Source organism: Microtus pennsylvanicus, chromosome 6, assembly GCF_037038515.1.
Source record: "Microtus pennsylvanicus isolate mMicPen1 chromosome 6, mMicPen1.hap1, whole genome shotgun sequence".
NCBI lineage: Eukaryota > Metazoa > Chordata > Mammalia > Rodentia > Cricetidae > Microtus > Microtus pennsylvanicus.
The window spans coordinates 109230961-109258562 of NC_134584.1; the positions used below are offsets into that span (position 1 = coordinate 109230961).

General features: G+C 50.0%; 1 protein-coding gene across 1 annotated transcript; it reads left to right on the forward strand.

Moving 5' to 3' along the window:
• On the forward strand, nucleotides 1-27521 carry Calb2 (calbindin 2). The gene is made up of 11 exons (XM_075977337.1): nucleotides 1-913; nucleotides 12392-12468; nucleotides 15088-15177; nucleotides 17363-17443; nucleotides 20722-20778; nucleotides 21372-21449; nucleotides 21898-21953; nucleotides 22227-22266; nucleotides 22514-22567; nucleotides 23597-23668; nucleotides 26832-27521. The coding sequence occupies exons 1-11, from the start codon at nucleotides 820-822 to the stop codon at nucleotides 26946-26948; spliced, it is 816 nt and encodes a 271-aa protein (XP_075833452.1). The 5' UTR covers nucleotides 1-819; the 3' UTR covers nucleotides 26949-27521.
• Nucleotides 27522-27602: the final 81 nt, after the last annotated feature.

A 27602-nucleotide genomic window follows, 5' to 3' on the forward strand; every position in this document is an offset into this window, starting at 1 on the left:
ACCAGGCGAGGCTGTGATTGAGGGGACTGGCGGTGTGTTTGCTGTCTGTGAGGCTTCCATTTTTGTCTAAGAGAAGCTCCGAGCAATTCCTGAGTTAGAGTTCAATGTTCTCTACACGCTGGAGTAGCCTTGCACCTACGATCATGACCTAGGTGGGTGAGGTTCACACACGGAACCGTAGGCTCCAGTCTCCACTCCCTGGACAGTCAGTCCTACCAGAAAGTCCTGACAGAAAGCCCAGAATGTGGCAGATACCGGAGGGGAAAAGAGAGGTACCCTACAGGGAAGTACCTCCTCCATCCCATCTGAGTTCTCCCTGCACCGTGCAGATTCCAGCTGCCCAACTACAGTATAAACCTTGAAAACTCTTTCCTTCAATTTTGTCCCCACCCTTCTTGAAAGAGTAAGAGGGCGTGGAAAGGGTTCTGGGTTCAAATCTTAGCTTTGCTACGTTAGTAATATTACTGCTGCGGCTAGTAACTGGATGTCCTCAAGACAGAGAGAAAGGAAGGAAGGAGCAGCCTCTCCCATTTCCACCAAAAAGTCTGAGGTGTCCCCAGCAGGCACCCAGGAGTCTCCTAGAAGACTCTCTCAGAGACCCCCAGGAACCGCGGCAGAGAAGCCCGGGGCCTCCGCCCGTGCAGCGCCGCGCCCTGCGCGATTCCCTGAGTGTGCGCGCCCCCTGCTGATGGCCCGATGCGGTGCAGCTCCGGGCCGCCTATAAAGGCAGCGTGGCGCGCAGCCCCAGAGCGAGAACCAGAGCCTAGCGGCACCGGGTGACAACGCTGAGCGGCTTAAGATCTCCAGGAGCGGTTTGCCATGGCTGGCCCCCAGCAGCAGCCCCCTTACCTGCACCTGGCCGAGCTGACAGCATCCCAGTTCCTGGAAATCTGGAAGCACTTTGATGCAGACGGTCAGTAAATCTTCCAACTTCTGGATCTGTTGACCCCCCGGGGACCTGAGGTTAGCAAAGGGGTCACTGGCATGACTCAATGTGGGCAGGTATGCTTTGCCCTCCCCCAAGGGGTTTCTTCTGGTGGCAGAGCCTACTGGGGTCTTGAGTTTGGGAAACGCCCAGCTGCCCTGGTGGCAACTGTCAGTAAGTTTTCCCAATGCAGGGTGCCGAGGGCCCACATTCTGAGCAAGTGGGAGCTTTCCCAGAGAGGAGGCCCAGGGGTGGGGAGGTTCCCCAGGATTCTCCTGCCCCCTTCCCCACCTTTCACTTCAAGCTAACGCTCTGCCTCCAGCCCTGTAGCCACAGGTCTCCGAACCCCATTTATGTTGCCCCTTTTGCTCCTTACCCCCATCGTCAGTATAGGAGATGGCGATAGCTGGGTATCCTGAAGGGAAACTCGGGGGTCTCCTCTGAATCTGGGGGCCCGGTTGGCCAGGAGCAGGAGTAGAGAATTGGTTTCGGTGGGGGGGCTCTTAACAAGCCAGGAATTTACCCTTCTTCCAACTCCACCAGTATGTGGGTGTGGTAGGGAGGCCCCTGCTTCTAGCCCCCAACCTGCTGCCTGATAGTAGAGACTCAGGTACCCTGAGTGACTGTCTGTGGGTGGGGGTGATTTTCTTAAACACCCCTGTGACCAACACTTTGCCCTACGGTGGTCTTCACAATGACCAACCCAAAAAGTGAGGTAGGGGTGAATGGCTTCAGAGGTGACTCCCACACCTGAGATTCCAAGTATCCACAATACTCGAGTATACAAAGAGCACACATACCAACACCCTAACCCCTCATCTCTCCCCTGCCCCCACTCCCAGTTTCTGATATTACTGTAGACTTTTCCATCATTCAAAAAAAAAAGAGGGAAAAGAGCCATTTCAATTTACTCTCCAATGCCCCGGCTAAGCTGAGAACCCAGAACGAACTAGCATCTCAGACCTGTTGGCAGGGTGGCAGCTCGGGGTGTTTATCATGAGACTGAGAGGGTGGGGGTGGGAAAGAGTCTTATCAGTTGGTAACTCCCTGATCTCTCTCCCTCCTGTCTGAATCCCCTTGGCAGAGTATGAAGGCGGGGGCCCAGAGAGCCTCTCTGCTCCCAGTGCTGTGGGAAGGAAAGGGTTAATGTCTGAGGGTGCCAATAGGTGAGGCTCCATTTCCCTGGAGGCTACAGAGACTAGGGACTAGGTGCCTAGGTATCCAAGGATAGGACATAATCTGCCTGAGCATTCCTAAAGGCGGTGGCTCAATTGCTCAATCTGAAAAATGGGACCGAGGAGGGGGTGTATCTCATTTCCCTGCTCCTGCCACCCAGGACTGAAAGGGCTCTAAGAGCATCATTGCATCCTGCCGGCTTTGCTTCGCGCAGGACATGCTTTGGCCCGTGTATCTGCGCCAGAAACTTGAATGAGTCAAGGAAAGTTACCAAGCTGTGAAGGTTATGCCACCGGGCTCCCGCTAGATGAGTCAGCTATAAACAGCCGACTTTTCCCTGGGGACAACCAGTAGCCCTCTCAATCATCGTGAAAACCTTGTTTTAAGGTCTGTTTTGAGATACCACACTTAAAAAAACGGTTGCCCCCTTTTGCATCCCACTCTGGGATGCTTCTGGGCCATGCCTCTTGGGTAGAGGAGGAAGCTGACACAGGGCTTGGTGATGCTGGCTTCCAGCTGGGGCTTAGGTCCCCATTCGAGGGGACTCCTCCTGGTGTAGGGAGAGTGAACTTTTGTAGAGTGTACACTGGCCCACGAAAGATCCTCAGCCCAGCTTTGGAGGTGGTGGGTGATTCTTTTAATCCCAGAAAGGGATCCTTGGATGCACCCACACACCTCCTGGAGAAAGTCCCAGGTGGAACCAGAAACAAAAGCAATGTGACTCGCCAAGTGCCTGTGTGGACAAACTGGAATTCCACTGAGGAACCTAGAAGTTTGGGGCTGCCTTTCTCTGTGCCTCTATGGTTGACCCTCTCCTTGACCTCTTACCATCCCAAGGCTGCAGCACCTAACATCTCATCCCCTGAGCTGCCTGGCCCTGTTTGAGCCTTAAGGATCTCTTACCTGCGCTGGCTTTTGTTTGAGACTTAAGGATCCATTACGAGAGGTTTGCTGCTCAGTACCTTAAAGACCCCTGGGACACTTTCCGCAGCTCACAGGGTCCCTGGAGTGAGCTCACTGGAGCCCAGTTAATGAGAGGCACCAGGGAGAGAAGCCACCTCCATACTATTCCAGACTCTTGTAAACAAAGGAGGCACGCTAGAAAAGACCTTGATCCAGCAAGAGAAGAACTGGAGGCTGGGGCTGGGGGTGACCCTTACTCAGCCCATTCCAGACAGAAAGAAGGGGCACTACCTAGTTCCTTCATCCAAAAAAGAGTGTTTTCAAAGAGGTCACTGGCAGTGGGGAGGGAAGGCAGGCATTTGGGGAGTGGGGAACTGCAGGAAATGGCCAGAGATTTCTTCTAGTTTCCCCTTACAAGCCTGGCTCTCCCTCACTGACCAAGGGTAGGCACTGGGAGTCTCTCTACTGCAGTGTCGGGCATCAGTAAGGTGGCAGCCAAGCCATCCTATATCTTTGCAGGCTCTGGGGCTTTCCTACATGTCCCCTCCACACTCTGAGAGACACAGTATCTGAAATATTCACTCTGCTGCTTCCTGGTCACTTTGTCAACAATTTTTTAACTCTGTAAGATCCAAGTGGCTGTGAAGCCTGGTAGCACAGGCCTATACCCAGGTGCTCAGGATGAAGACTGCAGATTCAAAGATTTCCTGGAATACAGAATGAGTTTCAGGCCAGCCTGGGCAACGTGGTGAGACCCTCAAAATCAAAAGTAAAAAGAGATGAGATGAGGCTCAGAGACGCACTGTTTATCTGAATGTTTATCTAGCATGTACCAGGCTCTAGGTTTGACCATGAGCAACTCAATAAGAAAGGGGAGGGGGGAAGAGGAGGAACAGAGAGAGCAAGAGAGAGGGAGAGAGGGAGGGGAGGGAGAGGGGAGAAGGAGGGAGAGACAGAGAGAGGAGGGAGGGAAGGAGAGGGGAAGGGAGAGAGAAAGAGGGAGGAGAGAGAGAGGGAGAGAGTTGGGGAGAAGAAGGGGGAGGAGAGAGAACCAGGTGGCTGAGGGCTGTATGCCCCAGACAGAGTGCACATATCCTCTCTGTATAGTTCTGACAGATGCTACCAGGTTCCTAGTCCACAGGTAACCTGTGAGGAGCCACGTTGTGGCTCAGTAGAGAAATAGAGGGGTCCTGCCAATCTTCTAGAAGCAATCAGAACGTAGAAGAGTAAGAAGAGTACGCTGCCAGGAGCAAGTCGACATCCATGGACCAAGAGAGGTTCCACTTGGTCCAAGCCTTTATCCTATATAATATGTAGAATATATTTTGTATCCTATATATAATAGAGGATCTATGTGACCTATATAGTATAGTTGAATGTAGAAAGGAATACAAACAAAAAAGCCTATTAAAGGAGTTATTTGAAACTAAACCCCCCAAAGTGGATTAAATTCAGCTCTGCCGTAGAATAGTGCATCAAAGGGAGACGGAGTCTGTGCAAACACGGGAAAGGGTCCCCAAAAGTGTTACTTTTAAGACTATAGCAGAACTCAAAGGTAAGCTGATTTCACTACTTAAGAAGGAAATGACCTTATGGACATTTTCTATCCTCAAAGAATGTGTACCTAGCTACAGGTACGGAGACCTACTTAGCGTCTTCTGGGCTTTATCCACTTTAGTCGTGATGAGCTAACATCTCAAAGCCTTTCCTAAGGACTGAGTCTTGTTCCTTATCAGGTGGGACTCAGAGGTTCCCTTCACTGAGGACTTTGGAAGTTAATAATAAAAGGGACCATACATACAATACTGACAAGGGCTTTTCCCCCTAAACCCAGTGGTTCTAACAGAAGTGTCCTGAAAAACCACATATCACTGAAGACCAGAACCAGATGCCCAGGCAGGCCCTCCTAGAGCTCCCACACTGCCCGCTCTGTTTCTAGTGGAGTGCGTGCGCACACACACACACACACACACACACACACACACACACACACGGCAATGCGGGAAGACTTGTGAAAACAAGGCTACCAAATGCACAGTAGACATGAAGTTTTGACACATTGACTCCGATGTCTACAGTTCAACAGAACTACTATTCTTAAGCTTATCATAGACTCATAGAAACCACTGGAAGGGGCTGTGGAGATGACTTCATGATACAGTGCTGGCATCGCAAGCACGGAGACCTGAGTTTGCCCCTCAGAAACCACATTTAAAAAAATCAGATTACAAGATTACACTTGTAACCCCAAGGTGGGGCTAGAGAGGGAGAGCACCCTGGAACTCACTGGCCAGCTTCCGGCCAGCCAGAGACCCTACCTAAAATAAAACCCACAAAGCAAAACAAACAACAAATAGATGGGTGACGCCTGAGGAATGACACTCAAGGTTGACCTCTGACCTCAGCACACACACATACACACACATATACACACACACATACACACATACACACACACACGTACACACACGTACACATACACACACATACACACACATATACACACATACACACACATACACACACACACATACACACATACACATACACACATACACACATACACACACATATACACACACACATACACACACATACACACATACACACACATACACACACGTACACATACACACACATACACACACATATACACACATACACACACATACACACACATACACACATACACACACATATACACACACATACACACACATACACACACATACACACATACACACACATACACACACATACACACATACACATACATACACACACATACACACACATATACACACACATATGCACACACATACGCACACACATACACACATACACACACATACACACAAACATACACACACATATACACACACATATACACACACATACACATACACACATACACACACATACACACAAACATACACACACATACACACACATACACACATACACATACATACACACACACACGCATATTGGGTCTCAGTTCATTACAGTCAGTGGGGTCTAGGTCTGGGGACCAAGGTGTTATACGCGTGAAGAAGGCTTTTTTTCTGTAGACATTTCGGCAGGGCTTGGCATCACCATTAAAGGCGTGTTGGGAAAGCCTCCCGCCTCACTTGGGGCAGCTCCTGTGGACTGCCTAGTCCCTGGGTCCGTTTCACCATCGGGCTAATTGTTTCACAAATGATCCCCTTTGGTGTGGAGTGTAGACAGTATATCAGCTCTGAGCCACGTATCCTCTGGGTAGCCATCCCCTTGCCTCTTGGACTGTGATTGCACCAGCCAGGAGTAGGGAAGATGGGTCTGTGAACAGCTGGGGCTCCCCCGAGAGGTAACCAAGGAGCAGGGCTGGGGTGAAGTGTTTGTACTGACAAGCTCCTTCAGCCGGCCTTGCCCAGGCAGCCACCAGCCCAGATGCCCTATGCCCCTCCCTTGTTTCATCTTGCTTATTCCCACTTCAGGCATAGGTGGCTTTACTCGCTAAGGCCCTTGGGGAGGTTGCTGGGGCTCAGGAGACCCCTCAGGGAAATCTTCCTCAATTCCCACAGAGCCAGAATTAATAGAGCAGGCAGTAGACTCTTCAAGAACGGGGCCTCAGCAGTGCTTGGCCGGCTGGCATCCCCCCCTGGTGGATTGCATCAGCTGCCCTCCTGTGCCCAGCCGCCCCATCTGGAGCCTCAGGCTCTAGCCTTCTCCCCTCCTGGTTGGCGCTCTGCAGTCTTACCTCTTGCTCAATCTGCCCCTTCCTTCTGGCCTCCGCATGCCTGGGACTCAGCCCAGCGTCAGGCTGCCAGCTGTCCACAGGTTCAGGGGACCCATCCTAGCTCCTGAGCCCCATTCCAAAGTAGCCCAGCCCGAGAGTAGATTTAAATGGGAGTGTCCAAACATTGTCCCATGAGCTGCAGATCTGGGGCATCCCCCCACCCCGCCCCAGAGCCACTAGGAGAGGTGTGGGGAGCATACGTGTATATGTGATGGATAATGAAACCCATGCAAGTACAGCTATGAACAGACCTTATCCCCGGGATGAACAAAAGGACACTGTGGCCTCTGTTAGCAGTGTGATGGAAACCCCAACACCAAGTCCTCTCCTCCAAGGTGGGATTAATAGTGCCTGTCTGTCGGTGGGGCAGAAACCTAGAGAGCAAGGCAGAAAGGAGAAGGCCTCTGGAAATAGCCAGTGCCTGCTATTCAAACTAGCCGATAAGTCTCCTGGGCACACTTAACCACATGCGATCACAGAGCACCTGAGGCCTGGTTAAACTGCTCACCCAGAGGTGCAGAAAGCAGAGGGAGGGGCCTATGATTCTGCTCCTTCTGGGGACAGGGCTTAGGAATTCAAGGTAATATCTTACATCCGCTCTGTGGCACTCTACAAATCCGGCTTCGGCTTGGAGCCTACATGTCTAACCAGTTCCCAAGTTGCCACCAGTCCACATACCATGCAGGAACAGCCAGCTCTTCTGCGGTACTCTAGAGTTACCAAGCTAAACTTCACTGTAACAAGATCCCCAGGTAACGGCTCTACACCTCCATGTCTGAAATGTACTACCAGCTGTGGGAGCTCGAAAGGCTCCCGCACCGCATCAATTAAGTCAGAAAACACCTAGTGCAGAGCCCAGGCAATGGCGTCATTGTCAAAGCTCCCCCAGTTGAGAACCAGCACCCTAAAGAGGGTGGTGGTTGTCAGAAACCTTTAGGGCTGAGGAGGTGGGGAAATGAAAAAGTGATTCCTTCCATTTATAGATGTTGCAGCTTCCAGGATGTTCCAAAACGTCACTTTGTGTGGCTCTCCTGATGGATCTGTAAAGCAGAGAGGGTTTGAGCAGTTTGGCCCGCTTGAGAGAGAAACTGAGGCCCAGCGGAACTGACTTGTTCTAGATCAAGGGACAGTCCCTCCTTCTCCTTGGGTACCTTTTGCCTGCTCACCTCAGAAAATCTGTACATACAAACCTCACGGGGGAACAAATAAACCTTTCTGGGGTACAGCACTGTTCAGTCAAGAGTTTCCAATCCTCCGTGGGCAGATTGATAATAACGAAATGTTATCTGTCCTTAGCTTTGAGGTATATGGTGCTGAAATACGGAAACAAAAGTAGGCTCAGGAAGGATGCAAGGTCCCTGGCTTCCTCTCAGCCCCACTCCCTTGTGTTCATGGTTGGAAGGAGGCTAGTAATGATGGTTACTATGGTAACCACATCTTTATCAGTGCCCATCCACATGAGATTTGCTTCTCCATCCCCCCCACCCCCCAAACTGTAACAAGGTCACAGAAAAAGCAAGCCTCTTGCCCAGGGTTTAAATCTCCCTAGAAAGATGTTGGCCAACTGCTCCTGTACCCCAGCCTTCTAGGAAAGGGCCTGCTCAATGATGGTTGGGGGTGGCCTTAGAGGGAAGGTCTGCGCCCCCCGTGGTGGAAATCCTTCTTCTGGATCCACCTGTGTATCTGTCCCCCACTTCTCACTCTCCACTGCCAATGGCTCGTCTGGCTTTTTCAAGGCTAGTCACATCCCCGTGGATCATTCTGTGCTTTGTGGGAACAGGGCCATGTCTGCAGCTTGGAGCTGTAGTTCAATCTGAAACAGGAAGGCCTGCTGCATGTAGCTCAATTTTCTCCTTTTGTTCAGGCACACTGCACGTGTGGGAACCCTCTTGCTGCTCTCTGTATCCAGGAAAGGGGCTTCTTGGTGCCAAGTCACCATCTCCGCTCCTGGCTCCCTCTCCCTGCCTCCAAGTTTACTCTTCCTTCTCTCTTCTTCTTCTCAGAGAGTTCTTTCTTACCCATTCTGCCCTAAAATCCTTGGGAAAATCACTTCTATTCGATCACATCATCAATTAGTAGTCCAAAACCCAAGTGTTCCTAACATAGAGCAGAGGCAAGAACACGGTGGTGATGACGGCTGACACGTTTCGTTTTCTCTTGCCGTCTTTGTTGCTGATTTTGTTTGTTCCATGATAGGGTCTCACTACACAGACTCAACTAGGCAGCTCAGGCTTAAATTGGCAAAGTTACTGGTCCTTCTCATCCAGGGAGCAACTCCTGATCCTCCTGCCTCAGCCTCCCAAGTGCTGCTGTGGGCCAGCACCCGGCCTAAGTTCACTGTTCTCAAGCAGTTACAGAAGGAAGCTCTATCATTATTCTCATTTTATAGCTGAAGAAACTGAGGTTCAGAGAGGTGATGCTCACAGTCTGGGCGTCACAGGAGGAGAAACCGGCATTGATCCCTATATGGGAAGGGCCAGCCCCCCCCCCCCATGCAGCAGGTAGAGGGGCTGGAGAAATGACAGAGCATCACAGACCGTGTGAAGCCGGGCCCAGGTGAGGGCTTTTGGTAAAGGCTGCTATGCAGAGCTGAGTGAAGGCTATTTTTCCTCATGTGGCTGCCTCTCGTTCCTGTTCCCATCAGCCAACTTCTAACACTCCCAGGAAACACATACTCATCCACGTACCTGACCTGGGCCCCAGCCCCCGGCCCTGTGGCCTCTATATCATGAACCCACATAATATCATTCATGCTCATAGTACCAGCTCTAAGTCCCCCATTCCACCCACCCTAGCCTCGGCCTTCTGGAAGCTGCAGATGGCCTCGGAGCTGAGCTCAGCTTCCTACCATGCTGTCTAACCTGTAAAGCCTCCCAGGAGAAGAAGAAAAAGTGTAGAGACTAAGGCTTTGTGCTCTTAGTCACAGGGAAGCTTCACCTAAGCAATGGGACAACTGTCAGGTCACAGCAGGAGAGTAAAGTCACTGGGCACCAACTCGGTGGCTAATCACCAAAACCTCTGTTTCTTTGCTTGGAAAGTTCCAGTTCACCCCACCTCACCCCAGCTGGCCAACAAGCCCCATCCTCTTGTGAATTTCCAACTCTCCCGAAGCACTTTGTAGAATATCCTAGAAGAAAAGACAACTGCCTCATCCCAGAGGAACCCAGTAATCACCTTTTCTTTGCGGACAAAAATAAATGCATAATTCATCTCGTGCAGTTCTCTCGGCATGATATTTATTGAAGCATTTTCTCCAGGAAGCATGGCCTCCAAGGTTATTCATTTGGTAGTCAAGACCTCAGGGGCACTAGGAAGAGAGGCCAGAGAGATCCTCCCACCCCCATGCTCCGCACAGAGGCCAGGGCAAATGCTTCCATGTTGCTCTTCTGTTAAGCCTGCAATTCCATATGCCCTTGAAGAACGTGACCACTTTCTTAACGATTCAAGTTGGACCTCCTCTACGGGGACCTTGCTCTCCTGCTGTTGATCAGATGTGGAACTTGACTTCAGTGATTGGCTAACGCTGCCATGAAGGGAAACCACCTGGGAGTCCTAAAAAGAAGCCACAATCTTAGTTCACACCCCAAGCTAGTAGTATCAGAATGTCTAATGGTGAGAGCCAGACATCCATATTTTTTTAATGATCCTCAAGGGATTCCAATGTGCAGTAAATCCTGGAGCTGCTGCCTTAGCCCTGTCTGAGTTCCCTCCTTTAAGAGCTAGCACAGACCAGTGACCTTGGCCGTACGCTTAGCTCTGCACTGGTGTCTGGGTCATTCAGGCTCCAGTTGTAAGAACCTAGATGACCCCTCCCTACTTATGTGATCTTCAGACAAATAGGGCTTTGACATTCAGAGCTGCTTCTGGTCATTGCACTTTTTCCTCGGATCCTTTCTCATCTTGCGCTTAGACGCCAGTAACTGGGCTCAAACAACGCTGATATTGGTGACGCACCCATAATAGGCTGTGTGGTTCGCATACAAAACCCCTACTTAGGAGCTGGGGAGCTGGCTGCAGAAGCGGAGGACCTGAGTGTGATCCCCGGCAGACAGAGCAAAACCAGATGTAGCTGTGCTCATCTGTAGCATTAGAGCTCGGAGGGAGAGACGAGTCGATCCCTAAAGTCACTATGGCCAGCTGATCCAGCCAAGATAATCAGATCCAGGTTCAGGTAGCTGTGCTCATCTGTAGCATTAGAGCTTGGAGGGAGAGACACGTCGATCCCTAAAGTCACTATGGCCAGCTGATCCAGCCAAGATAATCAGATCCAGGTTCAGGTAGCTGTGCTCATCTGTAGCATTAGAGCTTGGAGGGAGAAACACGTCGATCCCTAAAGTCACTGTGGCCAGCTGATCCAGCCAAGATAATCAGATCCAGGTTCAGAGAGAGTCCTTGCCTCAAAAAACTAAGGTGGAACGTGATAGAGGGAGACACACAACACTGACATTTGTCTTCGTATGTGCACACACGGGTGCACACAACCCCCACACACATACATAAGTATATGTGTGCTCTTCCCCGCTTTCGAAAAATCTCGGCCAAGCCACATGGCTATAATCTTACCACGTGGAAGGCAGAAGCAGTGATTTGAGAGCAGGCTGGGCTGCAAGGTGAGACATTGTCTCAAACAGCAAGAAGCAGAACTATTGAATTATAAGAACCCAGTCTACAGATGAAATGGGTTAAATAATTTTCTTCCATGGTTCCCTTCTGCATTTGCTTCTCAGGACTGTCATAGCAAAGTACCACAGATTGGATAACCTCACACAACAGAAAGCCTTCCCAGTTCTTGAGCCTAGACATTTGAAATCAAGATGGGGGGGGGCTTTGGGGGAGAGAATCTGTTACATGCCTCAGCTTCTAGAGGCAGCAGTAAGCTCACAATAGTCTTTAGCTTGGAAATACATCACTCTACTCTCTACCTCTGTCTTTCCGCTGCCTTGACCCCGTCATAACAAGTGACAACTATAAAGATCTTACTCCCAGGGGCTGGAGAGATGGCTCAGTGGTTAAGAGCATTGCCTGCTCTTCCAAAGGTCCTGAGTTCAATTCCCGGCAACCACATGGTGGCTCACAACCATCTGTAAAGAGGTCTGGTGCCCTCTTCCAGCACCAGAATATTGTATATAATAAATAAATAAATATTAAAAAAAAGATCTTATTCCCAAATAATGTCACACTCTAAGGCTCCAGGTGGGTGTGGGAAGAACACTCTCTGACTCTAAACACCTTTTCAAGCCCAGAAACCCAATTCTTCCCCAGTTCCAGGCCTGCCCCCTGCTGACAAGTCCTGATGCAGATGACACTTCCTGAGGAACCTCCAGCGCTCAGTGCTTGCTCATGAACAGCAGCTGTCTCTGCCAGCTGGCCAGATGTGCGTCCCTCCAGTGCACTGTAGCTGCTGGCTGAACAGTCCAAGGACACTCATTGTTAACCTCGCACACATGCCTGCCAGTGCCCCGAGGATAAGGACCCATACTTAACATGGCCAGCCTAGACACCTGTTTGCAGACTAGCAGGACAACGCTTCCCAGGGTGTTGGCATCTTCCTCCTCCCCTTAGTCTTACAATTTAGGGCAAAGGTTAATTCTTTTCCATTTGTTGTACAGGAAATGGGTACATTGAAGGCAAGGAGCTGGAGAACTTCTTCCAGGAGCTGGAGAAGGCAAGGAAAGGCTCTGGCATGGTAAGGCTCCACTTCACCCCTGTGCCTGGGGTTTTCCGTCGTCTTGACCTATCCAAGTAGGAGAATGGTCTGTCTTGTGCTGCACCCAGTCAGCAGACCTGGGGTCTCTTTGGTCTTAACACTTAAGAGTCTTTCATTTGTAAGGATATAAAGAAAAGCTGGGTTTCCCCCTAAGAATACCTCATCTCAATCTCCTTGGATGTCTTAGAGAGATAACCATCAAGAAAGCCAAGAGTTGATAAATCCCCCAAACTACATGGGTATTTATGTATTTATGTGTTTATGTATGCATGTATATATCTTTTCCAGGGGACAAAGTCCAGAATCCTGAAGGTTTGTAACTCAAGATGGGGTTCTTAGAGGACCTCAAACACCTACAGCCTAAATGACAATGTCTCAGCCTCAGCACTGTGGACATCGGAGGCTGTCTTTACATTGTAGTGTGTTTAGCCAAACTCTTGTACCCACCCATGAGAGTCAAGTCATGGCAATAAGCATGTCCTAAGTTGGATGTGATGTTGCAAGCCATTAATCCCAGCACTTGGGAGTGAGAGGCATGCAGATCTCTGTGAGCCTGGGGCCACCCTAGTCTACACAGTGAGTTCCAGGACAGCCAGATCTACATAGTGAGACCCCTGTCTTAAAAAAAAAAATTTGTCTGAGACATTACTAAATGTCCCCTGGAAGAGAATGAGGATCAGAAGCCAGTATCCTAGACCAACAAAGGTTGGCTCCCCTGTAAGGACCTGGAGAACAGCTGATGTCCTAGACATTATCAAATGTTCCCTGGTGGAGAATGAGGAGCGGAAGCCAGTATTCTAGACCAACAAAGGCTAGCTCCTCTGTAAGGACCTGGAGGAAAGTCGAGGGCTTCTCAGAAGTCTCCTCTCAGCCCTGACCATACTGTGTGCCCTGACCATACTGTGTGCCCTTGGGATGGTGGAGTCGTGAACTCTGACCTGTACACAGTGACTCCAGTTCATGACCCAGCCCCTATAATAGGAATGTTATTTCCTCCAGTACCAACCTGGCCCTGCTGAGTTTGCTAAAACCTCCTGGGAGAGTCATGTGAAATACCGAAAGCTAAAGTGACTGGGACTGGCTTGCTGTGTCCGTGTCTAGTCTGGAATATACAGAGTCCACTTCTTCCTACGGGTCTCATTGTCTCTTGTCTCTTTCTTCCCAACTGCCATCTTGTCCACTACTTACTAGTAAATCTGGGCTCTCTTCTTAAGAGAAATTCACTATGTGTGAGTTCCAGGCTCAATGCTCAGCAAAGCAACCCAGCGAGAAACATGTATGCCAAAGCCACAGGCTTAAGAGAGCTGGGGGCGATGCCGGGGTGCATTTGTCAACAGTTCTGGCATCATCCCCCATTGCTGGGATGATGTGAGCACGGGTTACAGGAACCACAGCTTCAGAACGGACTGTGGGATCCAGGACTCTGCAGAGGAATGTGGTGAGTTGAGACAGCCAAACCCAAGCACCCTTTTCTTAGTCATCCCCCTCCTCGGCTGGCGTAAGGGTGACTTGAGTCTGTCCATGGCAATCCCAGCTGCTCTCATCCAGGACTGGTTCCCAAAGCATCTGCCATGTGGTAGGAAAAAACTGACTTTGGGAGCTGGAGGGAGGCTTTCAACTTCTGCCCACATTTATCTGGGTGACCTTGAGGGAAACCGCCGCATCTTGGATGAAGGGATGACTTGCCCACTGGGGACCATGGTAATCCTCGCATAGGTTGCCCACATTTATGCTAAGCACTTGCCATCAAACCTTGCATAAATAAATACTGGCCAACAGATATTGGTAAGTTGAGATCAGGTTCCAAAGGCGACACAGAAGGAATCCAGAAAAGCTCTCAGAATTTGTAGAATTTCTCTTGGGCCAATTTGAAGGAGCCTGAAACCCCAGTGGAAGTCCTCGGGTAACTGAAGTAGAAGCGCATATATACATGGGGTGGGGGCTGCAACATTGACGAAGGATAAGAAAGAGCTCCTTGGTGCAGATGACAGCTCAGCCGCACCCCAAACCAGGGAAGGGATCCAACCATTAGGAGACCACTGTGTTTACGTCGAGGGGCAATGGGTTAAACAACCTCTTAGTAAGTAATCTATTTTTCTATGCTCGGAATAGTGGAGTGGAGGATTTAAATTTTCCCTCAGCTGTGTGATGTCCTCACGTTCCTTCTGGCAAGAATTCAGATAGGAATGCTGCAGAACCGCGAGCTTGTCTTTGGAGAGGAAAATGAGCGGTTCGTTTTGTATTGGTAGAGTGGCTGGAACCTACTGTGGAATAATGGGTTGAGCTGGGTTATGCTAAAAGCTGTAACTCGCGTCCGAGTGTTGGAAATCTGTCCAAACCCCTTATGGAGCTGTGGCTCAACCCGTCTCAAGAGTCAAAGGGTGCATCCAGTCACATGGTACAGAATATGATGTGTCCTGCCTCCCTTTGATAGTCCTATGAGTGAGATCTAAGGTAGAGACTGACCCTCTGAGCTCTGGCATCTCCCGTCCCTGAGTCATGTGTCCAGGACACGAAATGACTCCCAGCTCTGCTTCACCGAGCGCCTCACCGCTAGGTAACATGGCAGCAAGATCAGCCTCCTCTCTCTGTCCGCAGATGTCAAAGAGCGACAACTTTGGAGAGAAGATGAAGGAGTTCATGCAGAAGTATGACAAGAACTCAGATGGAAAAATCGAGATGGCAGAGGTGAGAGCCGTGGGGCTGGATGAGGGCCGAAGTCCCTGTGCCTCCCCTACGCTCAGGCACAGCCTGAAACATCCCCCCCCCCCCCGAGCAGTTGAGCCAACCAAGCAGAACAAACGGGGCTTTCTCTGGGTGTCACCCGAGGAAAGAGGGAGCAACAGAAGTTGCAAATGTGTGATAAGCCAAGCTTAAGATAGCGGGAAGACTGATTAGCAGAAGTAAATACCTAAAAATCAAACTTAACGTGTATTTTATGTAGATAATTTACATGCATAACATATTCCATGTAATTTCTACATGCTTGCATGCACACACATGCACACACATTTATAGCCAGACTTACACATAAATATGTATGTCAACTATGATCACTGGTTTATGACCCGTGACCCAGAGGTCAGTATGACGGTGGTAGCACATGAAGAACCTCGCTCTTCCAGGATAGAGATTGGTTCTAATGATACCGTAGATCAGGTGCTCTACAAGCCAAGTTTGAGACAGAGATTCTGGGGTTGTGGCGTGTGGCAGAGTCTAGAAAGGAAGAGAGGATGATTCACGAAGGACAGAGAGAGAGGTAAGCGGGGATACCACCTCTGCCTTGGCCTACCTCATCTAGAACTCTCTAGATTGTACCATAGACTGTGCTTCACCCGGAGGCCCAAGTCAGTACGTCACTGGGTACAGGCTGCTCCATCCAAGGACTGAGGGAATCATAGACCTTTCCTGGTGGGGGGAGGGCTTGACGACACGGGTACAAAGGGGGGGCTCAGGGATGGGGCAGTGGGACACGAGGACAGGGCAGGGGTACCACACGGGGGGGGGGGACGACAGGGATGGGGACTAGACAGGGGATAGGACAGCTCCAGTTTAGCTGAAGGCAGTTCACCTGCAGGGGAAGTTGTGTCCTGCGGGTAGTTTCCCTTCAGGCCACTGAGGAACAACACTGTAACCCAATTTAAAAGGCTAAACATGCTATACATGCCCATGTTGTAAATCTCAGGGTCAGAAGATACTTTCTTTAATAGAAATAACCTACAAGGAATGACTCGGGGTTGGTGGGTATGGAGTATCGGCCCCTAACTCTTCCTAACCCTTCAATGCTGCCTGCGACTGTAACAGGGAAGCAGCCCAAAGAGAATGGGTGGGGCCATGTGTCACTAGAACTTTACAAACAAGGCTCGGGTCACGCGTGGCACTTGGCAGTGGTTTACTCTTCCTCACCTAAATCAAGAGATGCTACTAACGAGTAAGACCGTGGTCAAGGTTGACTCTAGTTCTGCCTCTCTTGGATCTGTCCCCTGCTCCAAAAAACCATTGTCTTACCCACCCTTGTGGCCAGATGGCTGGATATTCCAGAAATCACATCCACAGACAACAATGTCCGTTTGCAGACTGTGTCCCCGCTTTAAGTACGAGGAAACCTTTCCCACCGTCCACAGCAGCCTTCCTCTCACATGTCATTGGCTAGACTGAGTCACGTGCCTATTCCAAAGCCAATCAGGATTCTCTCATTTAGTGAAACTTGTTAGGATTTGCCTTAGCCCTGGGTTGCTGGGAGAGAAGCAAGGGGCCGGGGAGGGAGAGGATGGAGAGCAGTTCCGTAGGCTGCCAGCTGGGTTGGATACAAGGGGGGTATCTGCAGTTTTTAAGAAGGGAATTGTTAAAGTGTTAATTTGCAGTCAATACAACAACATCCCTTTGGGATGTTAAATTCTTCCAGTTTAGACTTTGGACGGTGCCATTACCGTCACAACCGAGGTACCTGTAAAGGCCCCCTTTCCTGGAGTAAGGCAGGCCATCCCAGGCATCCATCCACCTACCTGCGTCAGTTTGCACTTCTTAAAGCTTTTAAACACTCGGGGAGGGCCATCCCCTAAGTGCTCTTTCTAGTCTGGGTGGCCACAGTTTAAAGGAGTGCTCTTTTTGTCTGTCAAGCCGCCCCTTACCATAAAGACTGGGGTAACCTGGGTTCTCTTCTTAGAACCCTGTACCCCTCAGAAGAGCTGCCAGCTTCTGTTGTCAAGGCAGGAAATGATATAGAGCCAAATGTGACTTCCATAGCCCCTGTCGGCAGCCATTTCCCGTCCTTCCTGTGGGAAAGCCTGCTCCACTCCCTGATGTCCGTGTCGTGTCCCTCGCTCCGTCCCCCCCCCCCCCTCATATTGATGCGGTTTTCTGTTTTTCCCAGCTGGCGCAGATCCTGCCGACTGAAGAGAATTTCCTCTTGTGCTTCAGGCAGCATGTGGGCTCCAGCGCCGAGTTTATGGAGGTGAGCCTTCTCTCCGCTCAGGGAGACCTGCCTTCCTCTTGGGTATAGAGAAGGTCTGCCCTGACCCTGCAGAGAATCCCTGGAGATGCTAACCACAGGGCCCTACTACTTGAGGTGTGGTCTGCGCACTGGCAGTAGCAGCAGCAGCCACGTCACCTGGGTCCTTGTAGACGCCCTGCCACACTGAATCAGAACTCATGCCTCAGTGAGATCCCCATGTTGGAAAGAACCACTTCTTAGGCTGGCAAAGTCCTTCCTTTTGGTGCAGCTCGTCCAAACATGAGATATGTCCTTAATTTTATGGTGCTTTAGAAGATTTTTCTCAAGTTTTTCTGCGATGGCAAGACTCTATAAGCCAGTAACTGACATTCTGAATTCTATCCTCAGCTCTTTGCCTGTCTTGGCACGTCCTGAGCATGTGTCCTGAGGCATTGTTTGCAAGGGTCCATTTTTTTTCTGTCTATAGAAAATGGATAAGGGGATGTAGCTCAGTGGTGGGTGCTTGTCCACCATGTGCAAGGCCCTGGGCTCCGTCCCTAACACAGAAGGAAAAGCAGGAAGGGGGAGGAGGGAAGGATTGGAAAACAGGGAGGAAATAGGAAAGGAAGATAGGGCTGTGTCTACCCATTCCTTTCTTTATAGAGATGCGGAGATTGGTCCCTGTTCCATCTCTGGTCTGGGAGTGGGGATGCAGGTAGCTTTGAAGAATCAGAAATGCTTAAAAAGAAGCAAATTCTCTCTCTCTCTCTCTCTCTCTCTCTCTCTCTCTCTCTCTTCCTCCCTCCCTCCCTCCCTCTCTCTCTCTCCATTCTTCCCCTCCTCTCTCTTTCTCTCTCTCTCCCTCTCCGTGTGAGTGTGTGTGTGAACGTGTGTGTTACGCTCTGTAGTTTTTCTCCATGTGGTTGACACAATGCTATACTCTTGCATGCCTTTGCTCTTCTAAACCTGGGAATATCTGCAGAGCCAGCGCAGCCTCACACACACACACACCTCCTGGGATCCCCACCCCAGAACCACCCCTTCCTGGGGTTAGCCATTCTTTCCATTCTTGGCATCTCCAAACATGAAATGGTCCCTCAGAAGCCCTGCAGGGCTTGTGTTCCCCCGTAGACTGCATCCCGCACAGCACACCACTTAACATCTAATTTTAGGAACACCTCAAGGACTTTCCTTGAGATTCTACAAAGCCCGGGTCTCTTTAACTCCTTTTTGCAAATGAGAATCGGGTCAGCTTGGTGGAAGAGAAAGGAAGTTGAGAGCTTAGAGCCCAGTGCTTGCATAGAGCAGAGGTGGGCTTGGAGAGGCGGGGGTAAACCTGCTGCAGGATTGTGGTTAGGACAGCATCTGGACACTTTGCCCTGCAGAGGACTAGGTGACAGCTACCCAAGCTGTATGGATTTGCTTGTGTTTCATAACTTGAAAAAAAAAACAAATCTAAATGTCCTAGTATACAGTGAAAACGAAATCTTTTTTTCCAATAGAATTAGGATTCAGTGGTTCTCAACCTTGCTAATGCTACTACCCTTTAACACAGCCATATTTAATTGCTACTGCATAACTGTGATTTTGCTGGTCCCTCAGAAGCCCTGCAGGGCTTCTGTTCCCCCGTAGACTGCATCCCTCACAGCACACCACTTAACATCTAATTTTAGGAACACCTCAGGACTTTCCTTGAGATTCTACAAAGCCCGGGTCTCTTTACCTCTTGAATTCTAATGTAAATATCTAATTTATGTAGGATATGTGACATGCCACCCCCAAAGGGATTGCAACCCACAGGCTGAGATCCGCTGCCCTAAATTGTTTCCAAGTTCTAAAACTCTTGCCAGCGTGAGATGCACCTGTAGAGAGGTGGAAGCATGCTGCAGGGAAAATTTAAGGAAGAGATCTGACCTTTTTTTCCCCCTCTCAAGAAACCCAGTGTGGATGGTATTTGTGTGTAGATTTGGAGCCAGGAATGATGAGCAGAAAAGTCAAAAGAACAAAATTTGAAAGAAACCTAAAAAAAAATATGAATTACAAAAATAGACCAAAGACTTGGGGAACAAGGTTCCCTGGGACTCTTTGCCATGGACCCAGGCAGTAACTTCCATGCCCTCTCTCCTCATCCCCTACCTGATGGTTTCAGAGCCCTTGTCTATGGGACCCGTGTTCTCAGAACATGGTAAGCTACCCGTTGCTATGTAACAAATTATCCCCTATGCGTAACACCTTCATGCAACAGAGACCTGTTATCTAACAGTGTCTGTAGTTCAGTCAGCTTCTCCAGGTGGCTCTGGTCTAGAATGTCTTGTGAACTCAGTCAGGATGCCAGCCGAGCTGGAAGCCAGAAGATTGCCCATCTTCATGGTGGCCAGACACCCATGTCACCCTGCTGAGACTGTCTATGAAGGAGTTAAAAAATGCTGCCGCTGTGGTCAGCAAGTTGGGCCCAAAGAAGAAACTCAGGCCAGAGTGGGGAGACTAGAGGCCTAGGTCACATGCTACCCTGGAGATGGCGGCCGATATTCCTTAAACCATATGCAGTGTGAGTAGAAGATGGGAGATCTCAGAGAGGGAGAAGGGAGGAGGGGATAAGGAAGGTTGAGGGGTGGTGTCTGGGAGACAGTCTAACACAGACAGCGGCATTGCCGAGTCTGCTTCACCACGGAGCACATCTGTTGAAGACATCATAATGCAGGGATGGAGGAGCTCCTGCTCCTTCCAGAGTTCTCCTCATACCCCTGCCTCATCCCTCATTCCTCGTACATAAAAAGAAAACCTCAAATCCAAAACAAACCTAAGCTCCATTAGGTCCTTCTTACGTCCCTGAACAAAGCTGCCTGCTTAGCACTTAGAGAAGGTCAAACCTAGTTTACAGCTTGATCCGAAAGAGGACCCAGGGGCCAGCGGAATGGCTCCATGGCTAAGGGTGATTGCTGCCAAGTCTGATGACCTGAGTTCAAGCTCCAGAGCCCACACGTTGAAAGGAGAAGACAACTTCAACAAGTTGTCCCCTGGCCTCCACAGGCACGCAATGATGTACACACCATACTTCCCCCAACGAACAAAACAAGCAGCAAATATAAAAGAGGGCCTGAGCCTGTCTCAGATTTAAGTAAGAGATCTCATCCGGGCCATTTCCCCCCGCCCCTTTTCTGTGTAGTCTCATGTCCTCTGGTAGAGTGAGGACCCTTAACATCCTTAGACACTAAGTCCCAATCTGTCCCATTACAGAGAACAGGGGAAGGTGGCAGGGTTTGACACGTGTTGTGAATAGGTTGGCGTTCCCGTTGCAGGCTTGGCGGAAGTACGACACAGACAGAAGTGGCTACATCGAAGCCAATGAGCTCAAGGTAAGATTGGTGGCCTTAGCTGTGGTGTAGAGGACACGGCGAATGAGGCTGAGGCCAGAGTCTTGGTGCATCTCGAGAACCAGGGAGGAAGGGCCTGTTGGCTGAGGAACATGGGTTTGTAGTCCCTTAGGGGTACTCCATCCTGGCACAGATGTTGAGCTTCAGAAGACCTGTGCCTGCAGTGGGGAGCTACAGGACCAAGCATTTAGCCAAGCCACCCTCTTCTGCATCCTGGGCTCTAATACAGGTACCCTTGAGGAAATCCCAGGAGACTGGCTATCTAACTTAAACATCCACCCCATTTCCTCTGGGTAATCAGTGATCCTTGGGCACAGCTGGGCTCTGTGTACTGGGTTCTGATGTGGGAATCAACGCCAGTCTCTATCACCTATTCTGTGGGCAAGGTTGTATGTGCCAGGAGCCAGCCAGAGGCCTTTACGGTTATGCCGCACGTGATAAAGGATTTAAGAAGAGAAATGTAAAAGCTGTGTATTGGTAGAGCTCAAAGATTAGCTTTGTCTAAATGAATACGTAAGTGAATGAGTGAGGGGCTGTGTGAGCAAGTTGGGCTCAAGAGGCCTTTGGTGTTCCAGGGGTTCCTGTCTGACCTCCTGAAGAAGGCCAACAGGCCCTATGATGAACCGAAGCTCCAGGAGTACACCCAGACCATAGTAAGTGTTAGCATCGCCCCTTCTGGTGTGGGCTATGGGCTCCCAGCCCCAGGGTCCTTCCTCTGCTGATGGGTCAGGCCTATGTGCAATGACTCATGGCGGCAGGCATAAGTTCATAGCTGCATGCATCCTTGGTGGTCCTCGTTGAGTTGATTCCCCAAAGCACAGTGATACTGGGGCAGGGGTTCTCTGTTTCCATGGGAACTGATAGAGCTCCAGGAGAGGATGAACATTGAGAGGTGGACCTTTAGTGATGGCTGTTGTATCTCAGCACCCCCAGAAGGGGAGAGATAGCTGGTACTTAATCCTCACTGTCTCCCCCAGTGACTGACTTGGGCCTCAGTGATCCCTAGCTTCAAGTGATCCCAGTGGAAAAGATGGCAGGGGGGAGGCCCTTAAGTGAGAAGGTCAAGCAGATAACCCTGTCACCTCTTTCTCTTCCCAACAGCTGCGGATGTTTGACTTGAATGGAGATGGCAAACTGGGCCTCTCCGAGATGTCCAGGTAAGTGTTGTCCACCCTGGTTTCACTTTGAACAGGCCTGTGCTGCTGTCCCTATCTGAGCCCAAAACAAAACCAACTAGAACTAGAAATCTTGATACCACACTTTGTCCATTTCTTTTATTTATTTATTTTTAACATTCCAACTAACTCCTGGTTATAAAGTGCTCTGTGATCATGTCCATGGCTACAGATATTGCCTCTCTACCCTGCTCCCCTGAGTGGCTGCTGCCCATGGCATGTCCTCTAATCTCTGCTCTAATGTTGTCTTTCCAGACTCTTGCCGGTACAAGAAAACTTCCTGCTGAAATTCCAGGTACCAATGTCTCTGTTTTCTTTTGGCCTCTCCATCTTCTCATCTCTCTGGCCTCCTTTGCTCCAACAACACACACACATGCGTATGCATGCACACACACACGCACACACATGCGTGCACACACATGCATGCGTGCACACACACAGAGACAGAGTCATGCGGACTTATATGATTTCTCACACATTAACCTCACTCCCCCATACTTACAGTTTGGGGATTCGTCTCTCTAATTCTTTGGTCTTTCCAGGGTATGAAGCTGACCTCAGAAGAGTTCAATGCCATCTTCACATTCTACGACAAGGTGAGAGGGACGAGTATGGGGTGGGAAAGCAGAAGCTTGTCACCTGTGGTGGCAATGGCCAGAACTGCTTGGTCCGTAGGAAGAGACTCGCTTTCCAGAGGGGTCTCCTGGGCCCGTGGATTCTTTCTTCTGTTACGTGGGAAGGCAAATGGCACTCTTTGCTTCCTGACCTACAGGAGTCTACAGATCTGATTTCTTACTAACGTAATAGAAAACAGGTTTTGGGTTTGTGTGTTGGTTTTTAGCAGTTGACGGAGAAAGGCAGTGCTCAGAGTCAGGGCGTGGTCGTGATATGGCAGTAAAGCCGTTATTTGTTTGGTTGCTTTGGTTTTTCCATCTTTTTTTTTTAATTGATTTGGTTTCAGTTTTGACACAGAGTCTTGCTGTGCAGGCTGAGATGCCTTTAAATTCTTCATCTTCCTGTCTCAGATTATCGAGTGCTCGACCAACAGGCTTGGGGGTGTTTGCGCCATCATGCATAGCTCAGCCAGTTGTTTTCTGGGACTTTGGGGGTGAGAATCACCTCCTAGTGCAACCCCAATCTTACCTGGCCCCTGCACGTGTTACTCTGGTGGTCTCCTTCCTAACGAGAGGGTTGGCAGTTGACTTAACAATTAATTCAGTTAACTCTAAGCTTCTGGGACCTCATTTATATCACAATGCAAATGAGAAACACTACCAGAAGAGGAGCCCAGGAGTTTGTACTGAACGATGGACTGGTGTTGACAGAAAGTGCATTATTCTCTCCTTGTAGGATCTGAACACTTCTCTTTGCACAGAGAAATGGGAAGAGTAGGCACCCACAGAGAGACGCACACACAGATACACCGTCATACACACAGACGCACACACAGACACACCGTCACACAGAGACGCACACACAGACACACAGTCACACAGAGACGCGCGCGGGCGCACACACACACACACACAATCACATACACAGGCGCACCCACAGGCCAGGTGGGGGAAAGAGCTGTGATCAGGGTTCAGAGCAGGGCGCTGACAACTCTCTGCTGCCACCCTCAGGATGGAAGCGGCTACATCGATGAGAATGAGCTGGACGCCCTCCTGAAGGATCTGTACGAGAAGAACAAGAAGGTGAGGAAATGAGCCCAGGGCTGGGAGAGGCTGAGAATGAATTCTCTCATCTCTGATCTGAGGTGACAAGGCAGTGGCAGTTTGTGGGCTGGGCCATTTTTAAAGACTGTTGGATCCAGCCAGGATATCCATCACACTGTGTAAGCAGCAGCAGGCCTGCAACTCTCATCCTGTAAAGCTGAAACCCCACACCCACAGCAACCCGGTTCTCCCATCCCTTGCTGCCCTGCACATCTGTCGGTGTCACTGCTGTGTCAGAATTCTCCCCCTTTAGAGCTGATAATTGCCTTCCATGTAAACCGTTCTGTCTACCCATGTGCTTCCTTTGCCCACGTGTTGCTTCTGTGGTTGATGACGCCATGAGGTGGGGGCCATGCTGATATAGCCCATCCTGTAGATGCACCAGCCAAATGGCCATCATGAAAAACTTTTAACACAAAGAGAGATTTTGGAGGGCAGAAGCCCACAGGGGTAAGAACTGTTCCAAATTCATTAACTGCAGAACCTAGGACCGGGAAAGAGGCTAGAAGGGAATTAATGAAGAGTTTGTTTCTCTCAAAGTAAAGACTGAGAAAACCAGTTTTGTGCCTGGTACTGCCTCTTGGGAATCCTCCAGAGCCGTCCCACCTCCGAACCCTGGGTGGGAGGGATCGGGTGGAATGGCGACCAGAAGGCAGGGGCCTTTACCGACCGCTGTCTTCCTTCACCTGCCAGAGGAGGGCTTTCACAGAGAAAGTGACTGCTGCTTGCTTTAATTAGACGACAAACGTTCCGCAGCTCCTCGAGCTGTCCAACCGCCTTGGCTGCCAAATAAGAGCTAAATTTAATGTTCAATTTCAGAAAAAAAATCACTGCAGCCTCTGGGTTCATTTTCTTTCTTTTGCGAGGGTTTTTCTGGTCTTGTGGCTTCACCCTGAGTAACAGCCTTCATTGATTTCATACTTCATTTACATTTTAATGTAAGTGAGAAGGGTTCAGATGGTTCCTGGAAGAAGAAAGCCTTCCCCAGAGCCAGTCTTAGAGCCCAGCAAACCTCTTTCCTGACACTGTATCCCAACAGAAAATCATTTATGTAGCCATATGCGCTCCAGTGAATATTAGGAGGCTGCAAGAAGAACCGTCTTTGGCTTGAATCACATTAATGAAGTATAATTAGTTCTTATAAGGCCACGCCTAATGCTTGAGGTTGGTAACTCCGCACACATGCGGTATACCTCAGTGGCCTGCACTTCATGGGCATCAGCTCACCAGTGTGAAGAACAGAGTACAGAGCTGCACAGGTCAGCCCCAGTGGTGCAGACAAAAGCCAGGAGTCAGGTGCTGGGATCTGGAAGCAGCCCTGAAGGCTGGAGAGGGGGGTGTTAGTAGAGGCTGTTGACATGGGAGCCTTCCACGTGTGCCAGGCCCCAGGCTTGGCACCTGGACGCGGAGAGGGTAAATCAGAGGGAGATCTGTGTCACTAAATCTCAGCACCTGAGCTGGGCACGGAAGAGGCCGTTTAGGGTGAGCTCACACAGCAGGTGCAGCCTCGTTTTAAGGGTGCCAGCTTGGGCTATGATAAGATCTCTAAGCAGATTAATATTGGGGACTCTAGAAGGGGCTAAACTTCAATAGCTCGTGGCATTCCTAAGGCTGTGGTAGCAAACTAAGGCCTTTTCCAAGTTTTGAATGGAACCCCAAGACATAAGAATTAGGCTGTCCATCACTGCCGTACTCCCCCTGAAATTGTTTTCAAGTTTGGGGTTGATAACTGAGGCACATGTCCCTCTCACTGTGTACATGACCTTTCCAGGAACCTCACAACTTTAGGGAAGGTGTTCCTCGCTCTAGAGAGGCTTTCAGAATGGATTCGGATGGGGACAGTGGCGTAGGACTAGGAATCACTGATTTGAGAGGTTGTCTCTGAGCTATGTAAGGCAAACACTGACAGCTGAACCCTATGAAAGAGGAACAGGACACAGGGAGGTTAGGGAAGTAGGTTGAGTTTGAGGTTCCGGGACTGAAGATATTTTTGATAAGGTGATCCAGCCTTTTAGTAAGAAGCTTAGCCTTTATCCTTCTATTTTCTCATCATCAAAACTGAGATAAGGACCCATCAACATGAAAGGGGAAGTATATTTTTAAGGTATCTGCCAATGTTTACCACAAAAAAAAAAGAATAAGGGAAGGGGCCTGGGGGTGCAGCTTGGTGGTACAGTATTTGTCTAGCATTAAAAAAGCCCTGGCTTTGAATCCCAACAGAATGCAAAGCAGTAGTAACACTTAAGAGGAGGAGAAGAGTGGAGGAAAGGGGGAGGGAGAGGATGAGTCGGAGATGAGAACAAGAAAAGACAGCCATTCCGCCATTGCTAGGGTGACCTTGCTGTATGCCAAACCCGCAGGCCATTTGTATCCTAGGCAGTTATTATGATGCCTGTTTAACATAAGGACTCAGGTGTTGATGGTCCTGTTTACTTAAAAAAAAAAAACTGGCCTCCGGTCTATATGCACCAAGGCATGTGTTTATGGTCTCTCTACCTCAGTGGTCCCCAAAGACCACTGGAAGCCTGTGACACAGGAGAGCTGGTGAGCTTTGTTGCTAGAGGAGACAGAAGATAAACAAACCCTCCTTGTTTAAAATGGAGGCAGTTTAGGGACATATGGTCCAGGAGGCCTGGAGACAGGGCCAGGGGCCTTTCCTGACCTCATCTCCATTACCTAGAGACCCACGTTTGCCCTGAGTAAATGGAGTTCTAGGGAAGTGGAGGGGTAGAGTTGACTCCTACAGAGACCATAACTGTCACCCCTGTACCCCCCCCCCCCACTTCTCTGAACCCCTCAGCACAAGTGCTAAGTGTATTCATTCCCCAACCTGGCCATCACCATCCCTCCTCGAGGCAAGGGTTATTGATGTTCCCATTTGACAGCTGAGCCCCAAAAAGGTTGACTGTTTTTCTCCAAACAATGCAACCAGGAAGCGAAAGAGAGAGGCCTTTAACCCATGCCCTGACTGTGAAGTCCTTGCTTTCTGTCCCTCTAGGCTGTTTACCCTAAGGTGAGGTGAAAGGAAGGTTCCCACAGCTCAGTGTTTTTGTGAGTTGTGTGTATGGCAGTGGCAGGGACAGGGAACTCCTCTGTGTGAGGCCACGCACCAGGTCTGTGCTCACCTCTTTCTCCCTCCTAGGAGATGAACATCCAGCAACTCACCACCTACAGGAAGAGCGTCATGTCCTTGGCTGAGGCGGGGAAACTCTACAGAAAGGATCTGGAGATTGTGCTCTGCAGTGAGCCCCCCATGTAAAGGGGTGAAGGGACAGGGGCTGCTTCTGCACCTCCCCTAAACCCTGCCCCCATCTGACATGCCTTCCCAGACCTAGTAAGCAAGACCAACCCTCCCCACCCCTGCAACCTGCGCACACCACCTTGTGGAGCAGGAAAGGAGAGCGGGTGGCTGATAGCGTTCCTTCGAGCTGCCCCAGCCCAACCCTGACCGGATGGACAGTTCTGCTTGCCGTGGATCACCAGTCACGTGGGTGGTGGGTGGGGGCACGGGTGGAGCTCCCCTAGTCTCTACGCTGTGATGCATGAGCTCCTTCGCTGTATGATTTAGGCTTCTGAGTCCAACAGAATGGATTCTGTCCTCTTGCTGCCCCTGACCTTTGCCCCAGGCCACCATCAACCCCGAATTTCCAGGTTCTGCCCACCAGCTTGCTAATGATGTAGCTGTCCTCTCAGAGTTCCTGTGGTGGAGGGCGATTGCCCTCTTGTGTTCTTGACTTGTGTGTTCCTTTAATCCTGGGGATTCCTGTCTTGTTTACCAAAGAAGAGTTTACAGAGAATAAAGTGGAAATGTTCTGCCGTGGACACTCACCCACTTCTTGTCATGGGCAACATTTCTCTGTGACGCCACAGGGGTGGGAAGGGCACCAAGGCTACCTGATTGGGCTTAGGACCC

What these genes read in the sequence shown, in the direction of transcription:
- Calb2 (XM_075977337.1), top strand. Translation starts at nt 820, where the DNA reads ATGGCTGGCCCCCAGCAGCAGCCCCCTTACCTGCACCTGGCCGAGCTG. An exon ending in GAAAAATCGAGATGGCAGAG is followed by an intron (nt 15,178 to 17,362) that starts GTGAGAGCCGTG and finishes TGTTTTTCCCAG; the next exon opens with CTGGCGCAGATCCTGCCGAC. An exon ending in TCGAAGCCAATGAGCTCAAG is followed by an intron (nt 20,779 to 21,371) that starts GTAAGATTGGTG and finishes TTGGTGTTCCAG; the next exon opens with GGGTTCCTGTCTGACCTCCT.